Here is a 21,981-nt window from a genome sequence, read left to right as displayed (position 1 = left end):
TTTTACGATCTAGATTAAATCGATTTTCTTACTGTTTTATTAGGTTTAAGAAAATCGCATTAAGCAGAAGTCAAGGTATTATTAAAAAGTTAATAACAAATAAAATATTTTGTAAATACTCTAGTATGAAAATGGTCGAAATAAGATGCACGATTTCCATTGTTTTGCTTTTATTGGAAGTTTGCTGATCCTTGCAAAGAAAACATAAAACTACCATGCGTACCCCTGTATTTTCAAAACTATTGAGACGTTTACCATTGTGTGCACTGCCTTTGTTGATTTTATCCAACACGTTCAGAATATTAATTACCATCACTTTTCAAATGCCGATAACGCAATCAAAATAAGAAATGAAACGGTCTTTTGTGGGATTAAGTCGTGGGTTTCATATTCTCAAACAAATTGTTTCTGTAAATTCTGTAAATCTTTCTGTAAATTTGTTGGTCGTAATCTATGCGTATGGCAGTAAATTGCATAGTCAGAGGTGTCAATTACACACCCAGTACATTTTTGTTTTTTTCAGGCTACAATAAAAAAAATATATGCAATACGTTTAATCTAATAAATTCAAAGTCGTCTTAAACATTTGTGTTTTATCATGTTAAATGAAATAAATTATTGACGACACAATCATCATAAAGTTGATTAAAACCCTTACAACATTTATGTCATAGAAATGGTCACCAATGAAAATATGGTTTCTATCAAATTTTGTCATTACATTATCACAACTTAACAAACAATATAAAAAAATAATTGTTTTATGCTCTAAAAAGTTGCTACGTAGAGTTCAATATTAATAGATAGTAACAGCTATCTTTATGTTATTAACAGACGGATGCAACCAGTGTTTTCAAACAAGCGGGCAATGAACGGATAAACTATATGCAAAGGACACCGTATTAATGATAAGCTTAAACAATAACTTGCATTTGTCTGAATGAAAACTCGTGAGGTTCTTAGTCAATCGTAGTAGTAAATTATTGTATTTCTTTTCAATTAAAATTATTGTATTTCATTTTTTTTTTTCAATTATACCCATTACAGCTAAATTGGTGGGTAGTTGTGGTCTCAATCCACAAACGGAAAACCAAGTGTATTTACATCTATAAGAATGATAAAGAATAAGCCACCCTTTTACCTATTAAATGATTCATACGTGATGGTGTACATTGGAAAATATTGATCATATCTATTTCACGGAGTATTTGTTGGTTATCTTTTAAAACTACACAGAATATAACGATAATGATTTTGGTGAGTATATTAAAGAGACAATCCCCTCGGGATAAAAAATATAAGCCCAAGGATGACGTAGATATATATATTCTGAAATACAAAAAAAAAAACCAACATTTTTTTCATAAACATATATATTCACAAACATTGTTTTTCTTTTAAATCATTCTCTTGTCAGGGAAAGATTATATTAAAATATAATGAGAAATTTAGTTTTTTTGAAAGTCCTTTTTACATTTTACCTGTATGAAGGTTCGAACAAGTAAAAAAACTGAAATGATTTCTCTGACCTTTTTAAAGTTTGTTTATGAAAGGTCTACTTTCATGAGGATAATTGAAAAATTTTCCAGTCAAATAAAGTAATGTATAACCTCGCATAAGTGACATTGTAATCATAAATATAGGATGTAAACCATATCTGCTAATCTCAACACCATATAGCATTAAATCTATTTCGATAACTGAATATTGCCTTCAATTAACTTATATCCTCAAATATAGAGAAAACTAGTTGTTTTTGTTGATTATTAGATTATTAAATTCACGTAGTAATACAGATTTCTTCCAATTTCGCGGAACTCGCCGTTAGCGGACGTAATTCAACAAAACTAACAGAACTTGATAGGACAGACCGTGAAAGACCGGAGAATTAAATGATTTATAAAAATGAAGACGAAAATCGTAGACCCATTATACTAAAACAACATTTGCAAAGTGTGTTTGAACAATACTCCGATAGGTAGATAAATGCAACAACAGGGGCGGATCCAGAGATGAAAAAAAATAACGATGGACAGGAGAAAAAGCGAGCTTTAAGACTAATAATGGCGCCTTTAATTTCTAATTTTAAGTTGAAAAAAATTAGAAATTCTTTCTAATAAAAAGGGGGATTCCAACTCGCTGGAACCCCCATCACAATTTCAGGTTCTGCCACTGTGATATTAAATTCATATTTTAAGTCACAGGTATTTAGTTGTAGTGTCTAGCGTCTAAAGTATACATTTCAACAATAAAACTGGAATTGAATCATAGTAATGATACCGTTCCTGAATGTACAAACAACACACAATTATAATTTGAAGAACGATCAAGTTTACAAGCCACTATGTAGATCTCGCTAAAATCAAACAATTATTCAATGATCTATTATCTTTACATCAAAGACAAATTCAAAGGTAAAAAATGTATGTTTTGTCATTTTGATTTGACGACGATTTTTGTTACATCAATTTCTCTTTATAGTTTTGTTTTATTTATAATTGCTTCTCTTCTGCAAAAAAAAAACTACAAGTACACGTTTGTTAGTCTAAATCAGCAGCTGCCTACATTACATGTTTGTCCGAAAATGTTACAAAATTATTGCTTTCAAACCTCTTTCTGAATGCATAGTGTCCGCATACTAGTTACTAAATCAGAAAATGCGCTTAATTTTAGCATATTGATCTGGCTTTGATTACTTAAGTGTAAAATAAAGTTATGATTATCAAATCTGGATATATAAGCATGCATATTTTAGTCTAAACATTGCATGTGAATTTTTGCGTTCACGAGGAGATTCAAGGATAGAAATACCAGACGAACGCTACATCCAATAAAAGGGAGAAGAATGATATGTTTTTAATGCAAAAGTCAATGGAAGCTAGATTCTAGCGGAAATCAAAAGAATGTAGTCCAGAGACCTAGACCAGACATGGAAAACAGACATACACAACAAAACATAAGATTACTAAAATAATACATACAAAATAACAAAAGTTAATGAACAACTTGGACTCCATACAAGACTTGGACCAAGCCTACAATTAAAAATCAAAGGATATTTGTTTTGCTTGCGCAAAAAGTGTGAGCGTTTAAAGTTAAAAACAAAAAATAAATTCACAAACTGTTTTAACTTTTTCGAAATCTATACAACATGTACAATGGAACTCATTCTCAAATATTCTCGCGTATAGGATCTTCAGGAACAAACAAACTATGTTTAAACGCAATTTTGGCATGACAAAGGTTATCATATGACTTATGTTGTACTGTGGTTCTTAGATCTGCATGGGAAGAATTGGAATTGATGAGAACATGACTTTTTGGTAGGTTCTAATTGGTATCGAGCTTGTATTTCAGTTTACTGCTGGTAGTCTTTTGTTTGTTCTTTTCTGTAACGTTACCAGTTAAATCAGGACTTTTTTTTTAGGTGTGTTGAATTGTTTGAAATTTTTTCCAAAGTGGTCAGATTAAAAACAAGGAGCGTTGTGATCACGCCAAAGTACTTTAACCGTGGAGCATTTTGGCAACTGCCCCAAGTCTGGCCTCTGTGTGTATCAGTATTTTTTTCACTTTCGATTTACTTTTTAGCCTTGAGTTGACATTTTTCATACCGATCGGGTTGATTAAGACAAATAAAACTTTGTTCATTACTGTGACGATAAGTCAACAAACAATTTCATTTTTTTTTAATGGAAGTAGATTCAGTTTGTGCTTTGAAATGGAATATTTAGTGGATAATGATATCTTGTCAATCGATGAACACATAAAAAATAGCCCTAAAAGACAACTTTTCAGTAAATTTACACATTTTTGTAAATATAGAAAATGACAATGGTCTTCGTAAAACCCAAAAGACAATAAAGTATAAATCAACCCAGCTAGGTTTCTTTGATTTCTCCGTAGTGTACAGTGATATGTGTCATACATTAGAAAGTTTTAATGCCAACTCTCATTGTACTACTAAAAGACACGTAAACTGTATAATAACACAAGGGACGTTTTGGCATTATAATTAATGCTCTGACAAAAATTCATCGGTCTTCAAGCGACAATATATCGAGAGCAGTCAGCAGTAATCTGATTTCCTTTATCCAACAACGCATTTAAGTGTCATACAATCATTAATTACCTAGAGGATTGAGCTACATATTCCAACACTTTAGCACAATAACAGATGGTTAGCCGACACGAAAAGATTGGATAAAGAGTATGTATTTAATCATTTTTATTTTACTTGGAATCACAGGTTGTCCGTGACAAACGGTCAGCAAACGTTAACGTCTGGCTGACTGACACCAAAGACTCCAGAACATGTAATGAGAAGTCTCAAACAAGTTCTTATATATTTATTTATCTTTTGCATAGCGGTCTACATTTGTGGTTTTCAAGTCTCACATGGACGAAAGTGGATGCATGTACACCGATACAATCTTAACTCCACATGTTTATTTAAACCCTTCATGTGATAAAGTGTTATCGAATACTCTATTTACGTAAAACTAATCATGTCCTTAAAATGGAGTCCACTCACTGTGGTAATCTGTTATTGCTGTCTTTGATGACTATTCGTGTAAAAAGTAAAGAAAATAAAATAAATGACATGTTCATAATATATTATATGTTGTAGCTATTTTTCTTCATCGACAGAAATATTAAAGTATATATGTTCATGTTTACGATTTACATTGAAAATAATATTTTTTTCATAACTATCGGTAACAATAAAAAACAAAATTTGATAGATTTTACAAGATATTCATTGTCCATCAGACTATCAATTATTAAAAGGAATATGTAAGGAGTCTAACTAATGACCGATAATGCCTGAAATGTAGTGAAAGAGAAAATAAATAACAGCGATTTTGTGTTTTAAATTGTATAAAACAAATAGAGTCATGAACTTTTCTGAATGATTCTTGTTTACCTATTTGAATGTCTGGTGGGTTAGCTCTGTGTATGAAATGCACCAATTGTTTGTACATGCACAATATATAATAACACACACTTACTGGAAGATATATGTTACTTCCAATTAATTATATACAATGAAATGAAATGTCAGTAAATTTACATCAAATTCAAACCCTATGGCATGTGTTAAAAAAAAAAACCTGAGACATCTGCGCGTTTCGTTGTACTTATCAATGCACAATATTTTTTTCTAACGTTATTTTTACGGTTTTTTTTCTAGTTCTACTGTATGTTGTTTACATTTGTTATCCTGTTCCGTCCTTAATTTTATCTCCCGAGTCTCATATTTCATTTGTTTATGTTTGGCCCACAACTGACTACATATTATGTGATCTATATAGCATAAATAATTTATTGGCTTTGTGCAAATCGTTCACTCGTTCATTATTTAATTCGTTTGTTGTTGATACCAATGAGGAACGACATATCTGAAGGTGTTATTCATCTACAAACAAACAAGGAAAATAAAATAATTTATTTGCCTCCAACATTTCGTTGTAGCATACAAAAAATATCATCTTTTATTTGACTCAAATAAATATGAAATAATTAACTAAAATTAAAAAAAAAAGAAAATAAAACTGTATGTATTTTATATAACGATTTAACCACATTACATGCCGGCTGACAATCATGCCTACTTTTATCATTTCTTCTTATTGGGAATATTCCTTTTCTTTTTTTAAATATCATCATTAAGCAAGGAAAGAAAAAAAAAACACCCGAACTCAGATAAGTGATGCAATACAATGTAATGCAATGTAAGTGACACAATGACTATATTCTTGCATTAATATTACAATAATGTGACAAAATTCCATTTCTCCGTCTGAATTCAACTGATTCAGTGCTCGTCGTGATATCTGTTTTTCTAACTTTTGCTGTTTAATACAGACTTATTTACAACATTTGGCAGTGTCAAAGTTTAGTTCTATGAACATAGAAATAACTTGATATTATTTCCATTAGTATAAACGTAACACCTTTCACCGAGCTAGCTCTTGATTTTCTGATAAATTTAATTCATCTCGGTTGGTCGTAATACTGTCAAAGATTAGTACACTCTCAAGGGGATGTAGCTTTGCATATTAGTATGATACATGTGACGGATTAGACCAATTATTATCCGCCCTCCTTAATATGTATCTTCTCTAGTTTTGTTTTAAAAACGCTACTTGACTACTGTGTAATCTGGTTCCCTGGTCAATATCATAAGCGACCCCAGGATTGCCAAAAGTATAGACTAAGGTCACCTACGACGAATATACATAATATATGAGTAAATTGTTGCTTATGAAATAAAGTAAAAACAAAAATTGGAGTATCTACATTGACGTATTCATTGTTCATTTATATCGGAAGATAATATGAAAATAAAAAAAATATTTAAACGTATTTTTTATCTAAATATTAGAACGTATAAAAGTAAATAAGTCATATTCGCTCAGCCAATCAAAGGACAGAAGACGTCACTGGTGACCCGAGGTTTTATTTGAGAAAAAATTTGTGGGACGAAAATATAACCCAGGCTTCTAGGTTAACGACTGTGGAGATTTTTCCACTTCAAATAGGTCACGGTATATACAGTCTAAGTAAACCACTTTCTGTAATATTCATTAAACTGTATACTAACCTTAAATCTATTTACCCTGTATTAGATAAATATCATGACATATTATCTTAATCCCAATACATGAATCCCCTGATACCCATAATGATTATCATTATTGATTTGATTTCATCACAATATATCATATGACATTTTCCTGTTTGTTTGATTAACATTTGAAGAAAAAGTTACCGTTTGATATAAAAGATGTATTGCGAAAAACCGTAGTGCTAAGATAAAGATATGGAATACATTGACAAATTACCAAAAAAATATGCAAATTGTGAAAACGGCAATCGAAACGAAACACAAAAAAGTTAAAATACACATAGAGGGGGCAGGGGCAAGCTGCATGATTCAACCAAAAGCACATACTTTAACGTAAGTTATCCGTATTGTTGAAAACTTTCTGCTTCTTGAAATACATTCCGTGTTGTCCGATGAGGTCGAAATTCCAAACAAATGTAGTATGGTTCTGAATGTACCCCATGTTATCATGTAAACCAAATGAACGATATCCCTTGAGAAACCTTTTACCTTATTACATGCATTACCAGACCGGAAACATGCTTCAAATTTTAATGAAAAAATATTTTATTTACTACATAATTACCTCTTCAAGAAAGTTAAGTGTTACGATGTTCTTTCCTAGAAGCGTTAAGACTTGTTTTCTGCAAGATTTGATATTTCAGATTGTTTTCTTACCCGACACCAAAGGTTATTACATAAGTAAATGTTCGAAAATATGGACAATTTGCATTTGTGTCTTTTGCAAAGCAGACAAAAAACAAACAAACAAACAAACAAAAAAGCATAAAAAAAACAATCATACAATTATATCTGTTGACATTTATGTCCTTTAAGGAATTACTGACAAAATGTTTGATTAACGAAATTATTAGTAGTGAGTCAACATTGACATTTTTACCTTTTTGAAGGGTGATTAAAAGAAATCATATGCATATACATATGAAGTTTTTACTTAGGAGAAAAATGGTTTGTTAACAGAAATCGATTCCAAAGATTACATGTTTACTAACCAGTTTTATTAACAACACTGTTCAAAGAAAATGCATTGTTTGTTTAATCTATCCTACAGGATTCATGAGAATTTCCATTAAAAAGCATTGCATGTTAGTTTGTGTTTGTACTATGCAACTACAACAATTGTACAAATAACCATTAACTAATGTATTTAAAAATAAAACAAAATGTAGTTCTCTCGTAATGTCATACTTTATGATTTTTTTCTTCCAAATTTATTGTCTTTTTAAGATCCAAATATAATTATACATTCGTTTCAATGCTGGATTGTTTATAGGAAATGGTCAGTTTGTTCTGTCAAGGGGAATTATTTGTTTATAATGTGAAAGTCCCTCGAGTGACATGATTTAGTCTATTGTAAACCCCGATATTTTAAACTGTCTTTCCAAGACAACATATACACTTAATGTGATATTTCTGTAGAAGAGGATGTACATTAAAGGTGTTGGAGATAAAATGCTTTCAATGTGAAACAAAGAAAATGATATATGACGCTCAGATGGGAAATGCGACTTGACATCAATAAAAGTAGGAAATGGACTAATAATGTCGTCTTTATGCTAGTATTAAAAGACAAAAAAATACAAGACCAGATAAGTCAAAACTGTACAAGAGCGCTGAACTAGTTAATATCTTTTTTTTTAAAATATAGACTATCATTATAACAAGAAGCGCGATTACAATTATTCTCGAGGACTAAGAATGGACTTAAAAAGCAGCAAAAAAATAATAACAGAAATCTACAACACAAAGGGAACAACTGTAAATGAGTTCGAATGTAACTTTTTTTCGACAAATCAGATTCGCAAGAAGCGATCCACAAAAAAACCATTTAAGTGTTAAAGACTATAACATTACAATAGACATCAAGTGACATCTATGTATGATTGTTTAAAAATACTGAATTCTAAGGTGACCCTTTTAAAAAGGACGACAATTTTCTTAATGGCAGTGGGTAACCTTTTTTTATGATTTTCTAAAAATGCTGAAAATAAATATACATTTTAAGTAATCGGTTTGATTGGTCGACTCAATTAGAATGACCTTATGTGTCTTCAGTGGGTGATTTCCTGTTCAAAATATATACATATATAACAATAAAAGATTTTTCAATATACATTTTTGATCTTCTCATTAACAAACGAATAATAACTTTGTGAAATTATTTATTTTAATGTTGAGTTACATTTTGTTTACTTAGATTTATAACAAACTTTTTCGTCGGGTTTAATGAAAGGTTTCAGCTTTCAGGGGACAACTTTCGTGCAGTATATCTGTCTCCGCTTTTAAATTTTCAATCTTAGAAGGTATATATTGTTGCTTTTTTTTGTTCAATAATTTTTATTGCTCAAGTCGGTAAGAATGTACTGCACTGCTTGGTTGGCGAATCCTGCTTGTGACTTATTATTTGTGAATTCACCATTAAATATTACATACGAGTACAGCATGTGATACGTCCTGAATGATAAAAATATTCTTCTTTTCGCAGTTGTCAGTATTCATGGAGTCGAATAAGAAAAAAAAGACACCAGTGTCCCACAATTTAATTTCATTGGTTAACGTAAAGGGACATTTATTTAGAACATTAATTCTTGGCTAATGAGATAGTGTAGCCAAACTTTCAAGCTGATATTGTTAAACTGTCATATCTTTTGGTGGATTACACTCTCATTACCTTTAAGAACTCCGGATGGGAATTTCGATACTAATCCAATTGGTACAATCGCCTGGCAGCCAGTGATTCGCTTGGGGCGTTTTCTTTGCAACACTTTCAACCTGTTGTTTTTTTTTCAACTGTATGGTCGTACCTGGTGCGTCAAACCATTTTTTGATATAGTTTTCCGCCTCTATCACAAGTTGTTGTATCGGTATGTCGAGCAATTGAGATAATGTAAAGTTTTGTTTTTCATCAAGAAGGTCTATGCCTTTGACATTCGATGGTCTATACTTCTTTCTATTGCTCCGCCCCTCTAAACCATCAAGATCTACTTACTGTACTCTAACCATTTCTAAACAACTCTGAATCTACCTAAAATGTGTTTTCATTGCAGCTAACGACAGTTTCTTCTACATGTACTATAGTGTGCGTATGCTCAAGAAAAAATAACATGGAAATTGACTCTCTCTGGAATCCACTGAAAATGACTTAAAAAAAACTTTTTACTTTTGTGAAAAATGTTGATCGCAACTTGATGCATGTGTGATTTGCTACATTATGACATGACGAAGTTACAGAAAATCATTTCATAAACATGTTACGTTTACAACTGTTGTCGATGTAAGTACAATTCAGTGAGTAACCAGATGTGTCATTAGGTAGAACGTCCTAAACCATATATATATACAAAGGTTACAGAATATTTAACCAGTCTATTTAATCAACCAGTTATCGATATCACAATTCAAACCCGATAATAGACTTCGTAAATTCAGCGCCCTTACTCCTTCGCCCTAGAACCAACAAGCCAGTACTAAAAAGACATATACAATGTCTGAGCAGACTTTGACAAGGCCCCACTCATTCGTACAAGAACACAAGCTTATCAGTCTGGTTCACCAATCATGTTCCCTCATCAAACATACACCTCCCCACCACCAACTACATTTGCATTGCAACATAGCGACTTACAAACAATTATTCAATCACTACAAATTACAATTCATGAAGAAATTAAAATAACCATTGCACCTATAATAAGGCAGGAAGTAGAAATGGCAGTAAAAAATGCGTTCGAACCTTACAAACAATACATCGATCGATTAACTGCGGAAAACGTTTAACTACGTGACGATCTCGATAGTTTAGAGCAGTACGGGAGACGGGGACTAATGAGGGTGAGCGGTATTGTCGAGTGCGCCACCGGAAATACCACTGATATAGTAATCGATATAGTCGAAAGTTTCGATGAAGATTACCGAGAAAGTGATATTGTCCGTTCTCACCGCATGGGCAACCCTAATAGAAAGGGTCGCTCGGAAGGCCGTTGCCACCTCGGCAAATTTTTGAACGTGTGAAAGACCCTGCTCCCAGTTTTTAGTGGAGTCCGAGTTGCTCATTTACTTTTGTTACTTTGTATGTATGATTTTAGTTACTTTATGTTCTTTGTTGTGTATGTCTGTTTTCCATGTCTGGTCTTTGTCCCTGGATTACATTCTTTTGATTACCGCTATAACCTTGGTTCCCTTGATTACTGTTAGACTAAAAAGCGAATCCTCAAGTCGAGTACAACTTTAAACGATTGTGAAAACTTTGTCGACAATTGTAGAACAACCATTACATTACACATACTTGGTCAGTTGATGGTTAACTGTTCGTGAAGGAAAACAATGAGAGGATAGTAGTTACTAACACTGAGTCAGCTCTTAGGAAATTTGTTCATGATAGATGTCCTCTACAAGCCATGAATTTGATGTACCTGTATTTGACGTCGAAGAAGAGACAGGTGCTGATAGTATGGACTTCCGGCGTTCATATGGTACTGTCGCAGGTATTAGCACCCAACCGGTGCCGTCATTTCATAAAACTAACATCAACTTTACATTGTATAATAAAGTATTATTCCAAATATTCCCAACTGCTGCTCATGTAGTTTAACATGTATATTGTATTGAATGTTACTTTCTTATTGAAATGTAATATATCCCAATTAAATAGGTTTTCATGTTACTTGACCATCAGCGACTTGAATTATTATTGATCATTAAGTCATTAGAGTAGGAAGATCAATTCAAATACCCGATCACATCATTTTCTTAAGTTAAATCCTTTTTTCAATCAATACCTACTGATACAAAAAAAAATAATAATGCTTTGACTACAATCTATCTCTCCCGTCTGTCTCTAACTGTCACTTTACCTACTAAGTTTGTTTGTAGGTTCGTATATAGATTGCTGCTAGGATTGGAATACAACAGCACATGTCCTAGACCTCTGCTGCTGTGATATCCGAGTCCTATCAATCTAGTGGTTAACGGCGCATTACGTGTATGCACGCAGGCTGGTGATTATGTGATGATGTCATATGATAGTAATACCACAACTTGTTTTTATAGTAGGTTTTTTCGGTCAAGCGAAACCAATTGATCTACAAATTATTTTGACGCGATTTGAATTGTTACTTCATAACATTATTCTAGACTTCACGATCGTTATTATGATGATTTAATCCCCCTGCTATTACCGTTACTTTGTACTAATTGAACTCATCTCAAGTGTACCTGTGTACGCTAAATCTTGCAAAAATAAATATAATCATAAATCAATTGTTAACACGATAAACTATTTTTCACATTTAAGCTATACAATGCATCTAAACGCAGTAATAACCATTGTAAATATTTTTTTCTTATTCTTTCCCACTTATTTGACTTGTAACATGTACATATTTCCTACTTAAATATTTTTTATGAAATACATTGTATTATATCTATTATCAAAATTGCACCCTTTAATGAGTTTTATATTTGTATGTATCCATCAACATTATTTTTTATCCCACACTCATTCCGCTCATCTGTACGTAACATGTAATATGTATTAATCTTTTTTGCGCTTTACAAGCTTGATTCTTTACCCATTATATTTATGTTATTGTTACATTCAGAATTGAGCCATATTCATATCAATTCTGTGCAAAATGAGAAATGTTTTTTTTTATCCAAAAGCTTGTTCATGTTATATTGTTATAACAGTTCTACTGTTCTTGATGATAGATATGTCTCTTCTGATGTCTGGTTTATAATTCAATCCAGGTCCTTTTGGTCATGATAGCGAATCTGGGGACAGTATTTCCCTATTTGATAGCGATGTTTCAGAGTTTTCACACATGTATGAATTATTATCTAACTCAGTGTCGTTTTTGCATTTGAATGTACTAGTTTATTACCCAACTTAAAGATAATATTAGCAGAATATAGTGCGTTTGACATATTGTTTTTACAGAAACATGGTTAAAACAGTCTGACTCTGATGATTCCGTAGAACATCAATTACCAAAATACATTTTGTAGGGACAGGGAGGGAGATAGAAGAGGGGGTGGGGTTATAGTGTTTGTCAAGGACAACATTAACGCCGTCAGGCGCCCTGATTTAGAGGTCCCAGACCTTGAGGTTATATGGATCCAGTTAAAGATCCGTAACAAAAACGATTTATATGGGACTTTTTACTTTCCGCCTCATATTAGTAATGAGGTACGGAGTACAATAGAACTTTCTGTGGAATCAGCCGTTAACAATGTCTCTTGCGACTATGTCATAGAGACTGGTGATTTTAATGATAACCAGGAAAATCCCAATCCGAGAATGAATCACGTATGTACTACATACAGTTTAGAGCAAATGATTAATGATCCAACATATTTTTACTGAAAACTCTGTCATTGATTTATTTGTTCCTGTCTGACGATATCGACCAAATAGTGTCCGATTTTTCAGATGTCATCTTGGATTCGGCTGGCGATGATTCGGAAGTCGGACCAAAGATGACTGACGAACGATTTAAGGAGACATATCCGTAAAAAGAGACTCTTGCACTCTAAAGCGCAACGTACAGATAACGCAAGCGACTTGGCAAAATTTGTACGAATTTAATAACCTTACAAGTGTGGAAGGCCCAACATACTTTTCAAAATCAACTTGTAGACAAGTTGAAACAAAACTATCCATCTTCGAAGTCATGGTGGCATATATGCAATCAAATGTCTGGTATGAAGAAAACCTTAATATTGGTAAGGCATCTGGCCCTGACCTTGTCAGTCCGAGACTTTTAAAGACCGCGTTTTACGAATTGAAACGTCCATTATGTAGACTTTTCAACTTATCGCTCTCGAAGTCGTTCTTTCCCACTATGAGAGCTAACGTAACGCCAGTTTTCAAAAACGGGAACGTGATACTGCGATAGGTTAGAAATTACCGGCCTTTTTCTTTACTCAGTATCATATCAAAATGTATGGAACGTTGCGTATACAAGCATGTACATTTTTACCTGAGAGAAAAATGGATCATCACTCAGCCCCAATTTGGGTTTACGCATGGCGATTTTGCTGTTAATCGGTTGATGGACATTTCTAATTCGTTTGTGCAAGCCTTGGATCACGGTAAGGAAGTTCGTGTCGTCTTTTGTGACATATCTAAGGCATTAAATCGTGTTTATTATTAAAGATACAACAATATGGACTCAACGGACGCCTATTACCATGGTTTCGTAGTTACTTAGCGGATCGACTACAATGCGTTGTTTTAAACGGCGTTTTTTTTTTGGTTTGAAACCAGAGATAGCTGGGTTTCCGCAAGGATCTATACTTGGTCCTTATTTTTTCTCATTTTATAAAGGATATCGTCATTGATGCTTATATGAAATTATTTGCTGATGACACTAGTCTTTACATTATAGTGGAGACTCCTGACGACGCGGCACTAGCATTGAATAGAGATATTGAAAAAAATCCACCAGTGGGCTTCGTGATGGCTTTTACGGTTTAATCCTCAAAAGACGGACGCGATGTTAGTATCACGTAAATATGTCAGACAGGTAAATCCTGCTCTGCAGATGAGTAATTTCGATCTTCCAGAGGTCTTCAATCACAAGCATCTAGGGGTTTACTTTTCGGACGATGGTTCATGGCATGATCATATTGATTATATTATTAAAAAGGCGTATTCAAGGATCAATGTGCTTCGACGTGTACGTTTGGTTCTCGACCGTTTTACTTTGGAAAAGATGTACATGTCATTGATCAGACTTATTCTAGAATACGGAGATGTAGTAATGACTTATCAAAGATACGAACAAGGAGATCCTTGTATTCGAACTATTTCCTGCCGTCCACTATTCGATTATGGAATAACCTTCCGATCGACACGCGCAATTCCATATCATTACATGTCTTCAAAGCGCGTTTACATGTTTTGAACGAACGCCGACGGCCATCATATTATAAAATTGGAAGCAGGCTAGGTCAGGTATTGCACACCAGGTTGCGGATGAACAGTAGTTCACTCAACGAACACCTGTTCAGGCGTAACCTCGCGGGTAGCCCAAACTATGTTTGCGGACAAATTGAGTCAAACAGCCATTTCTTACTTGAATGTAACATTTATTCTGATTTACGACATACCACTATTCACACTTTGAATTTTCAGTTTGACATTGATATTCTCCTAACTGGGTCTGATGCTCTATCAACAAATCAATATACTGAACTTTTTCTGAAGGTGCAATCCTATATTATAAAGAGTAAACGATTTGTAAACGCGTAAATATATTATTTGTATTCATGCTATCTTTTGAGTGTATTTCATTTACTTTTTATATATTTGTTTTTATTTTTTTTCATTTATTTATTTTTTTTTATTTTATTATTATTTTTTTATTTTAATTATTTTTACTTTTATATATTTTTTTTCTTCTTTATAATAAATTTTCTTTCTTCTTATATTTTTTCTGTAATTAATATTTCCCCAATAAGTTAACCTTTTCCAACTTCATTACAGATATAATACATGTATTTGTAAAAATTCTAGAACATGCTTCTGCATGTATTGAAAGAGTAATCAAGGGAAACAAGGTGATAGCGGTAATCAAAGGAATGTAATCCAGGGACAAAACCAGACATGGAAAACAGATATACACAACAAGGAACATAAAGTAACTAAAATCATACACAATAAGTAACAAAAGCAAATGAGAAACTTGGACTCCACTAAAAACTGGGAGCATGGACCAGGTGCACCGGTAGGATAAGCGTCCTCTGCTTTTCTAGAAACACCAGCCGAGTAAAAAGTCATGTCCGGAGTAGACAAACGAGGAAAGGAAATCTATGACCCGTTGAATAAATCAGTTTTCATGGTGCAGATGGATACACCATAACGATCCACGAGTTCATGATGACGACTAAGATTTCAAAGAGATGTATTTTTGTGCTTTATTTGGAGACGGATTAGCATAAGCCATATGGCTTGTTTCCGAATCCTTGTGTTTAGGTACTACACTGTCATATCATGTATAATATTGACGTATTCTTTGAAATAAAATATGTTTAAACTAACACAAAGCCTGGTAATAAGACAAATCGAAAAGGTCAAGATTCCAGCGGAAATCAAAAGAATATATTCGAAGGGTAGAGGCAGGTCAGGACAAGACACACACAACAAATGATATGAAATTTATACGTACAAAGATACACATGTAAAATGGATACCCAGAATCCACTAAAAAAGGAGCACTGACCAGGTGCACCATGTAACCCATGCTGGCTCTGACCAGTGATATACAAACTCAATACGAAGGAAATAAAGAAATTTCTCCAATATGAATGAAACGTAACCAATCTAAACTTATGCAACATTTTGTTAAAACTGTTCAGCGTTTGTAGTGTTCTTAACCCTTTGTTCTATTGGATAGATGTGATGCCGCAAATCACCGAAATCTGCAAATCCCTAACCAATCCATGATAAAACTTGAATTATATAGAGAAACTAAGATCAAATGCATTGAAAGTCATAATTTGTCATTCGTTTGATCCAGTCTGTCTATATCATAGAGTGACGAAATATATCGTCAAAACGAGTTTAATATGTAATTTATCGAACAACAACGACTGTCTATGAAAACATGCTCATCACATTGATATAAATATGTTGTCGAAAAACATTTCATCATGTCTTGGACACAGATAGAAAATATTCATCACTTTTGTAAAACTCTTGGATATTGGAGTGACAACTACGGAAAACTCTCATGGATGTGGTGGTTTAATTTTGATTTGAAAATTTTAAAATATTTGTTAAAAAGTTGTAGGTATTTTCCAAGTTTCGGAATGTTTAAGTTACACAATGCCAACAGTCTTGTGATGACTTGCCCAAATTAAAAGTGTCAATGATTTTATACAACAACAAAAAACAAAACAAAACAAAAAAACAAACAAACAAACAAACAAATAAAAACAAAACAAAAAAAAACATACGAAAACATAAATAACTTGACTATATTTGGTATAAAACTATTCGTAAACAAATGGTTGAATTTACCGTCCACATTTTTTAGCATTTCTATTGTATGGCAATATTTATCTCAACAATAACGTTCGTAGTGCTGCGACAATTATCATCACATGAATTTCCTTTTTTTGTCCTTTAGGTTTTTACAAAATAAATAATTCAATTGATCTTATATGATAAAATGACACTATACTAAATGGATAGTGAAATGCAGTATGCGGTTTTGTAGTTTCCCGTGCTGTATGCATGTTATTTGTTACAAGCCATATACGATATCTTTGACTTTGGGTTAAATATAATGCTCAACTCAATTTCACAGATCAACATCTTGTATAACACATACACATGACAATACCTCACGTCGCCACACTGTCACACATAACCTATATGATATCAAGTATACTTTAGATTAATGCCTTTGATAGATTACACATATCGTTATTTCATAATTGTAATGAAAACAAATGTGTGCTGTCATAGATATGTATCCACTGTTCTCAAAACTGTTTAGATATGTTAATCCTTTCTTTAGGTTTTCTCTAAGATTTTCAGTACAATGGGACAATATAGTGTTGACTCGTCATTCAGAGGAACAAATATCTAAAAATATTTGAACAGAGGTATGTTACACTCAGAAGAAGATAACATGACTAGATAAAGACTTAATGGATATCCATATGTATGGCGACAAAGCCAACAGAAAACACAAGACACAATGAATAACCGAGATTTTCTGATGTAATACAAATAAAAAGGAAAAATAAATGTGCATCTCATACTAAAACATGATATTGTGCACCATTGGGTATCTTCGTTGCTTTTCTAGATCGTGATGTCATACATAGCACATCAATTTGAAAGAAAACAAAGTGGCCAAACTCAATACTGCGAACTCAAAAAAAAAAAAAAAAAAAAAAAAAATCAGAATATGAAGAAATAATAAGAGTATATAGAGTATCAATTACTCTTCAACAAAATTTTCCTGGCATGGACTATATGTCAAAGACGTCATATCTTTATTGACAGATAGTTAATGAATGAATTAGTTTTCACTCAAGATAATTCTTCACAATATATACATTCATAATTCGAGTAGTTTCCTTCTTTGGACAGAACAGTTCGTGTCAAATAGCATTTATAATTTTATACTTATATATCCGCAGAAGTCCAATATTAAGTGTTTATAAGTTTTACACCATTTGTGTACTTAATATCAATAGAACGGATTACTGTATAACAGAAATACAGGTGTATAGGAGTAATCAAGGGAACCAAGATATGTAGTTCAGGGACAAAGACCAGACAGTGAATACAGGCAAACACGACATAGAACATAAAGTAACTAAAATAATACATACAAAGTAACAAAATTAAATGAGCAATCGGACTCAACAAAAAAGAATACATTAATACACTATAAGAATATATTAATAGAAATAATTGTACTTACGTATATCATATATATTGCTGTCCTACATATGAAGTCTCCAAATATCCAGTGCGGTGTGGCATAAGAAGCAGCGGTGAAAGGAACAACTATGACCACAAAAGTAAGATCTGCAATTGCTAAATTTATGATATAACAATTTGTTGCAGTTATTTCGCCATTTTTCAACAATGTATAAATAACTAATCCGTTACCAATAATTCCAATAATAACAAGTAAAATCCAAATTATTGGGACGACTATAGCGTATTCCGGACGTCCGGGGAAAATGTCTTGTCCTGCACTCATGTTCGCAGACAAAGTTAACATTTCAGGAAGAGAGAAATTGGAATTTAAAAGCATGTTTATGAAATATTATTCAATAAAATACTGTCCAAGGTAAAACTATAAGTGAAGTTAAAAAAGAGAAAAAGCAGTAGCTAATTATACAACCAATCTAACTGTAAGTTTGTTAGTTTCACTAATCACCATTTTTGCGATTTACAAATGATAAAATCAATTCGTTGTCGTAATGGCATTAACGAGTTCCTAGTTTACTCAAAAACAATATTTCAAGCAGCGATTTCCTTAAAACAAAATACTATATAAAACTAAACACACCGAGAGCTAAAGCGACAATCACTAGAGTATCGATTAGATATGTTTATACAAAGACGACAAATGTGACATCATTGCTGATTATCCTTCCCAATATGTAAAGCATATCGAAATCATTATCAACAGTTATTTGTATTTATAATTGCCGAAGAAGGTATATTACAAACGAAGTGAATTATTGGTGAAAACAGAAAACCAATTATTCACATGACTTTGCCTTCAACAATATGATTTATAAAAAATGTTTGACAAAATAGTACGGGTATTCAATTTCTCTCGACCTTAAAAATAATAATAATAATAAAAAAAAACAAAAAAAACAAAAAAAAAAAAAAAACAAAAAAAAAAAAAAAAACAAAAAAAAAAACAAAAAAACAAAAAAAAAAACTTACAACTAACAAAGCAACTTTGATTTGCAGTTTTCCAACTTTATTTTTCTAGATACATTGAAGATCTCAGTTTGACCAGTGTATTGGCTAGTCTGTAATCTGACTCTTATTCTATACCAGAAAGTTTGACCAATTTAATGATATTCTAGATAATACACAGTAGGTTACACAAAAGGTTGTTAAACTAATAGTTTGGTGGTCGTTACAATCTGACTAAATAATTTGAATTCTTGCTCCCAAAATAACAATCAAATTCTTAAAGACGTAGCGGTTCTTTATTTTCCGTTTGAAGTAAACCAAGATTGGCTTCATGCAAGACCAGGAAGTGCACATTGTCTGCAGTACATGACTGGGCCTCAGATATTAAGGGTGGGGGTGCGCTGTTCTGTTTGCGTTCGTTTTTTATGCTGTCGAACTTGTTGTACTGCTGGTGTCCCTTACAATAATAACAATGGTATTACTGTTTTTTTAATCACTTGAGTACAAATTCTATGAAACCAATGTTTGGCCTTAGTAGAACTAATATAAAGAAACGACAGCTATTCATTACACGTAAAATATAATTGGTGAACAAGAATGGAGAATAGTAATGGATGCAGAGTTTTTATATAAGGTCAAAATACATTAAAATATGGTAAAGATTCAACAAAAATATATAAACATGTCCTACAGAACATGCTTCCGTCTACCAATTAAACCTTTAATGTCAGTTTTTATCTTTTCCGTTGTTATTTTTCACCATAGTAAAATGATACGAAATATGGTGTGGATGCACAGCAACAATAAAGACAATAAGTTGGTTGTAGCAGCATTAATTGTTGATTATACTCATGTTACATAACGTTTGGTGCTTTTGTATGTTTCTGTACAATAAAATATTATGATGTTGATTATACCTAGTTATCATGAGACCAATTTGGAAAACACATCTGATGTTCTGTCACGATATGTCCTTTGAAGAATATTTTGTTCAAATTATATTTGATTATTTTATGCATCAGTGATACATAAAAACATATCATTAATCAAAATACGTAACGATGGAGACAAAGGTCGAAGAATCATTTAATCACGATTTAAAAATTCCTTATATTTTTTTCTTTGAATATGCCATGTAGCCTAATATAAATAAGACTACCTTATAAAGCGTATAATTCATAATAAAAATAGAAAGACTTCAATTGATAGATATGTATACCAGTTAACCATTTTGGTAAAGGTTTGGTACCAGATAAGAATCGTTCAAAATATGATTTATGTTTAAAAAGCCTACATATCTTCATATTTGGTGTTTTGTTTAGAATGTTCTAGTGAACAGAAATGTGGCTTTTCGTATAAATTTTGTTTTAAGGGGATACAAATTATAAAGAAATTTACTGAAGAATTCAAAACCAAGGGAAACAACTTTGCAAATGACACTAAAATACAATAGAATATAGTGAATATACATCTCATCTGATAGAACTTTTATCAAAACAATGAAAAAATAAAAAATATGTAGCCTATTGTGGGGTGTATAACATATTACAGAATTTGACTTATTCTTACAAAGCTACTACTTTGTATTGTCAACCTAAAGTTAAAGAGTAATCAAAGGAACCAATGTTATAGTGGTAATCAAAAGAATGTAATCCAGGGACAAAGACCAGACATGGAAAACAGAAAACCATGACCCGTTGAATAAATCAGTTTTCATGGTGCAGATGGATACACCATAACGATCCATGATTTCATGATGACGACAATAAAACTTCTGTAGTAATGACTTCAATCTTGTAGCAACATAACCCTGTTCCAGAAGCCTATTGGTTGGAGTTCTAGTGCGATACAAAATGTCTGCGTAGTTTCGGCAAGCTCTGGCATTACGTATGAGTTGTGATATGAACTCTCCATACGCATGTGCTGAAGGGGTGTTGCCACAGATGAAAGGAAAGTTTACAATTTTGAATAAAAAGTCATCATGTTTGTTGACGTGTAGGCTGTAAAAGTCTCAATTTATTTGCATTTCACTTAACAGATTTAAAACGTCAAGTCAATAATCGTTCAATTCTTACGGGTACTATATATAGATTCTAACCTTTGAAACTGAGTTCTTTTTTATAACAATGTGGTTAGAATCCTAAGAGAAGGAGTTATAAATACGATAGGGAGTTGATGATAAAATGTCCAAATTATCACAAATTTGCGCATTTGTTCAAGTATATAGTTCTATATACACTAATATGTTCTTAACCTGTCATGGGTAGAGAGTACGAATTTGACTTGATCTTTCAAAAGCGGAGTTGTTTATAATAATGTGTCAAATGTACTTAAAAATCAAGATACAGATCACAACGTTACATGTTTAAATCTGGCTACATGTATATAATGTATGAAACCAAATAATGCATGCAGCTTTTGATAGCTAAATTGTTTCATAGAAACAATAATAAGTACTCTTCAAGTAAGTGTAAATACGAACATAAACAGTCCAATAATCAAAGTGAGAGATTGAAAATAATATAACAAGTAGAGCTCCGTCTTTGATAAACTTCTTATTCTTTCATTACCTATTCACTTTTACAAATTCATATTCACACATACTCCAAAAAGTATACATCGGAAATTATGAAAGGAGTTATTCGGATTACTTATTTTCATTTTCTTCATTGATGGAATTTTTTGTTCTGGTAGATTAATTTGCTCAAACACTCCTAAATTTCCATTTTCAAACTAACTAACAATCAATACAAATAGAAAGCAATCAAGCCGAAACAAAACAAACGATCAAACAAAACCATCAGTTCACTTGACTACAGATCGACAACCTCGCTTATTTTAAAGCGAATAAAATGGTTAAAAATATTCAAATTTATTTGTATTCCGCCTCGTAGCCAGACAGGTACAGACAGATAGATAATCATCTATGGGCCTCAATCAAAAAACA

General features: G+C 32.3%; 1 protein-coding gene across 1 annotated transcript in view; it reads right to left on the bottom strand.

Annotated features, from left to right (window-relative positions):
* Positions 1–18,925, bottom strand: part of LOC148603765 (G protein-coupled receptor 54-like) — a 66,376-nt gene extending 47,451 nt beyond the window's left edge. The window contains exon 1 of the mRNA XM_088553448.1: positions 18,073–18,925. Coding sequence (XP_088409574.1) covers positions 18,073–18,411 — 339 coding nt within the window. The 5' untranslated portion in view covers positions 18,412–18,925. The remainder of the gene's footprint in view (positions 1–18,072) is intronic.
* Between the last annotated feature and the right edge of the window lie 3,056 nt (positions 18,926–21,981).

The sequence above is a fragment of the Perna viridis genome, chromosome 11, assembly GCF_037379345.1.
Source record: "Perna viridis isolate PV_CMFRI_1.1 ecotype Kerala chromosome 11, ASM3737934v1, whole genome shotgun sequence".
In the NCBI taxonomy this organism is placed as follows: Eukaryota; Metazoa; Mollusca; class Bivalvia; order Mytilida; family Mytilidae; genus Perna; species Perna viridis.
Note: the sequence above shows the minus strand (reverse complement) of the source record. Positions and strands in the feature narration are given on the sequence as shown.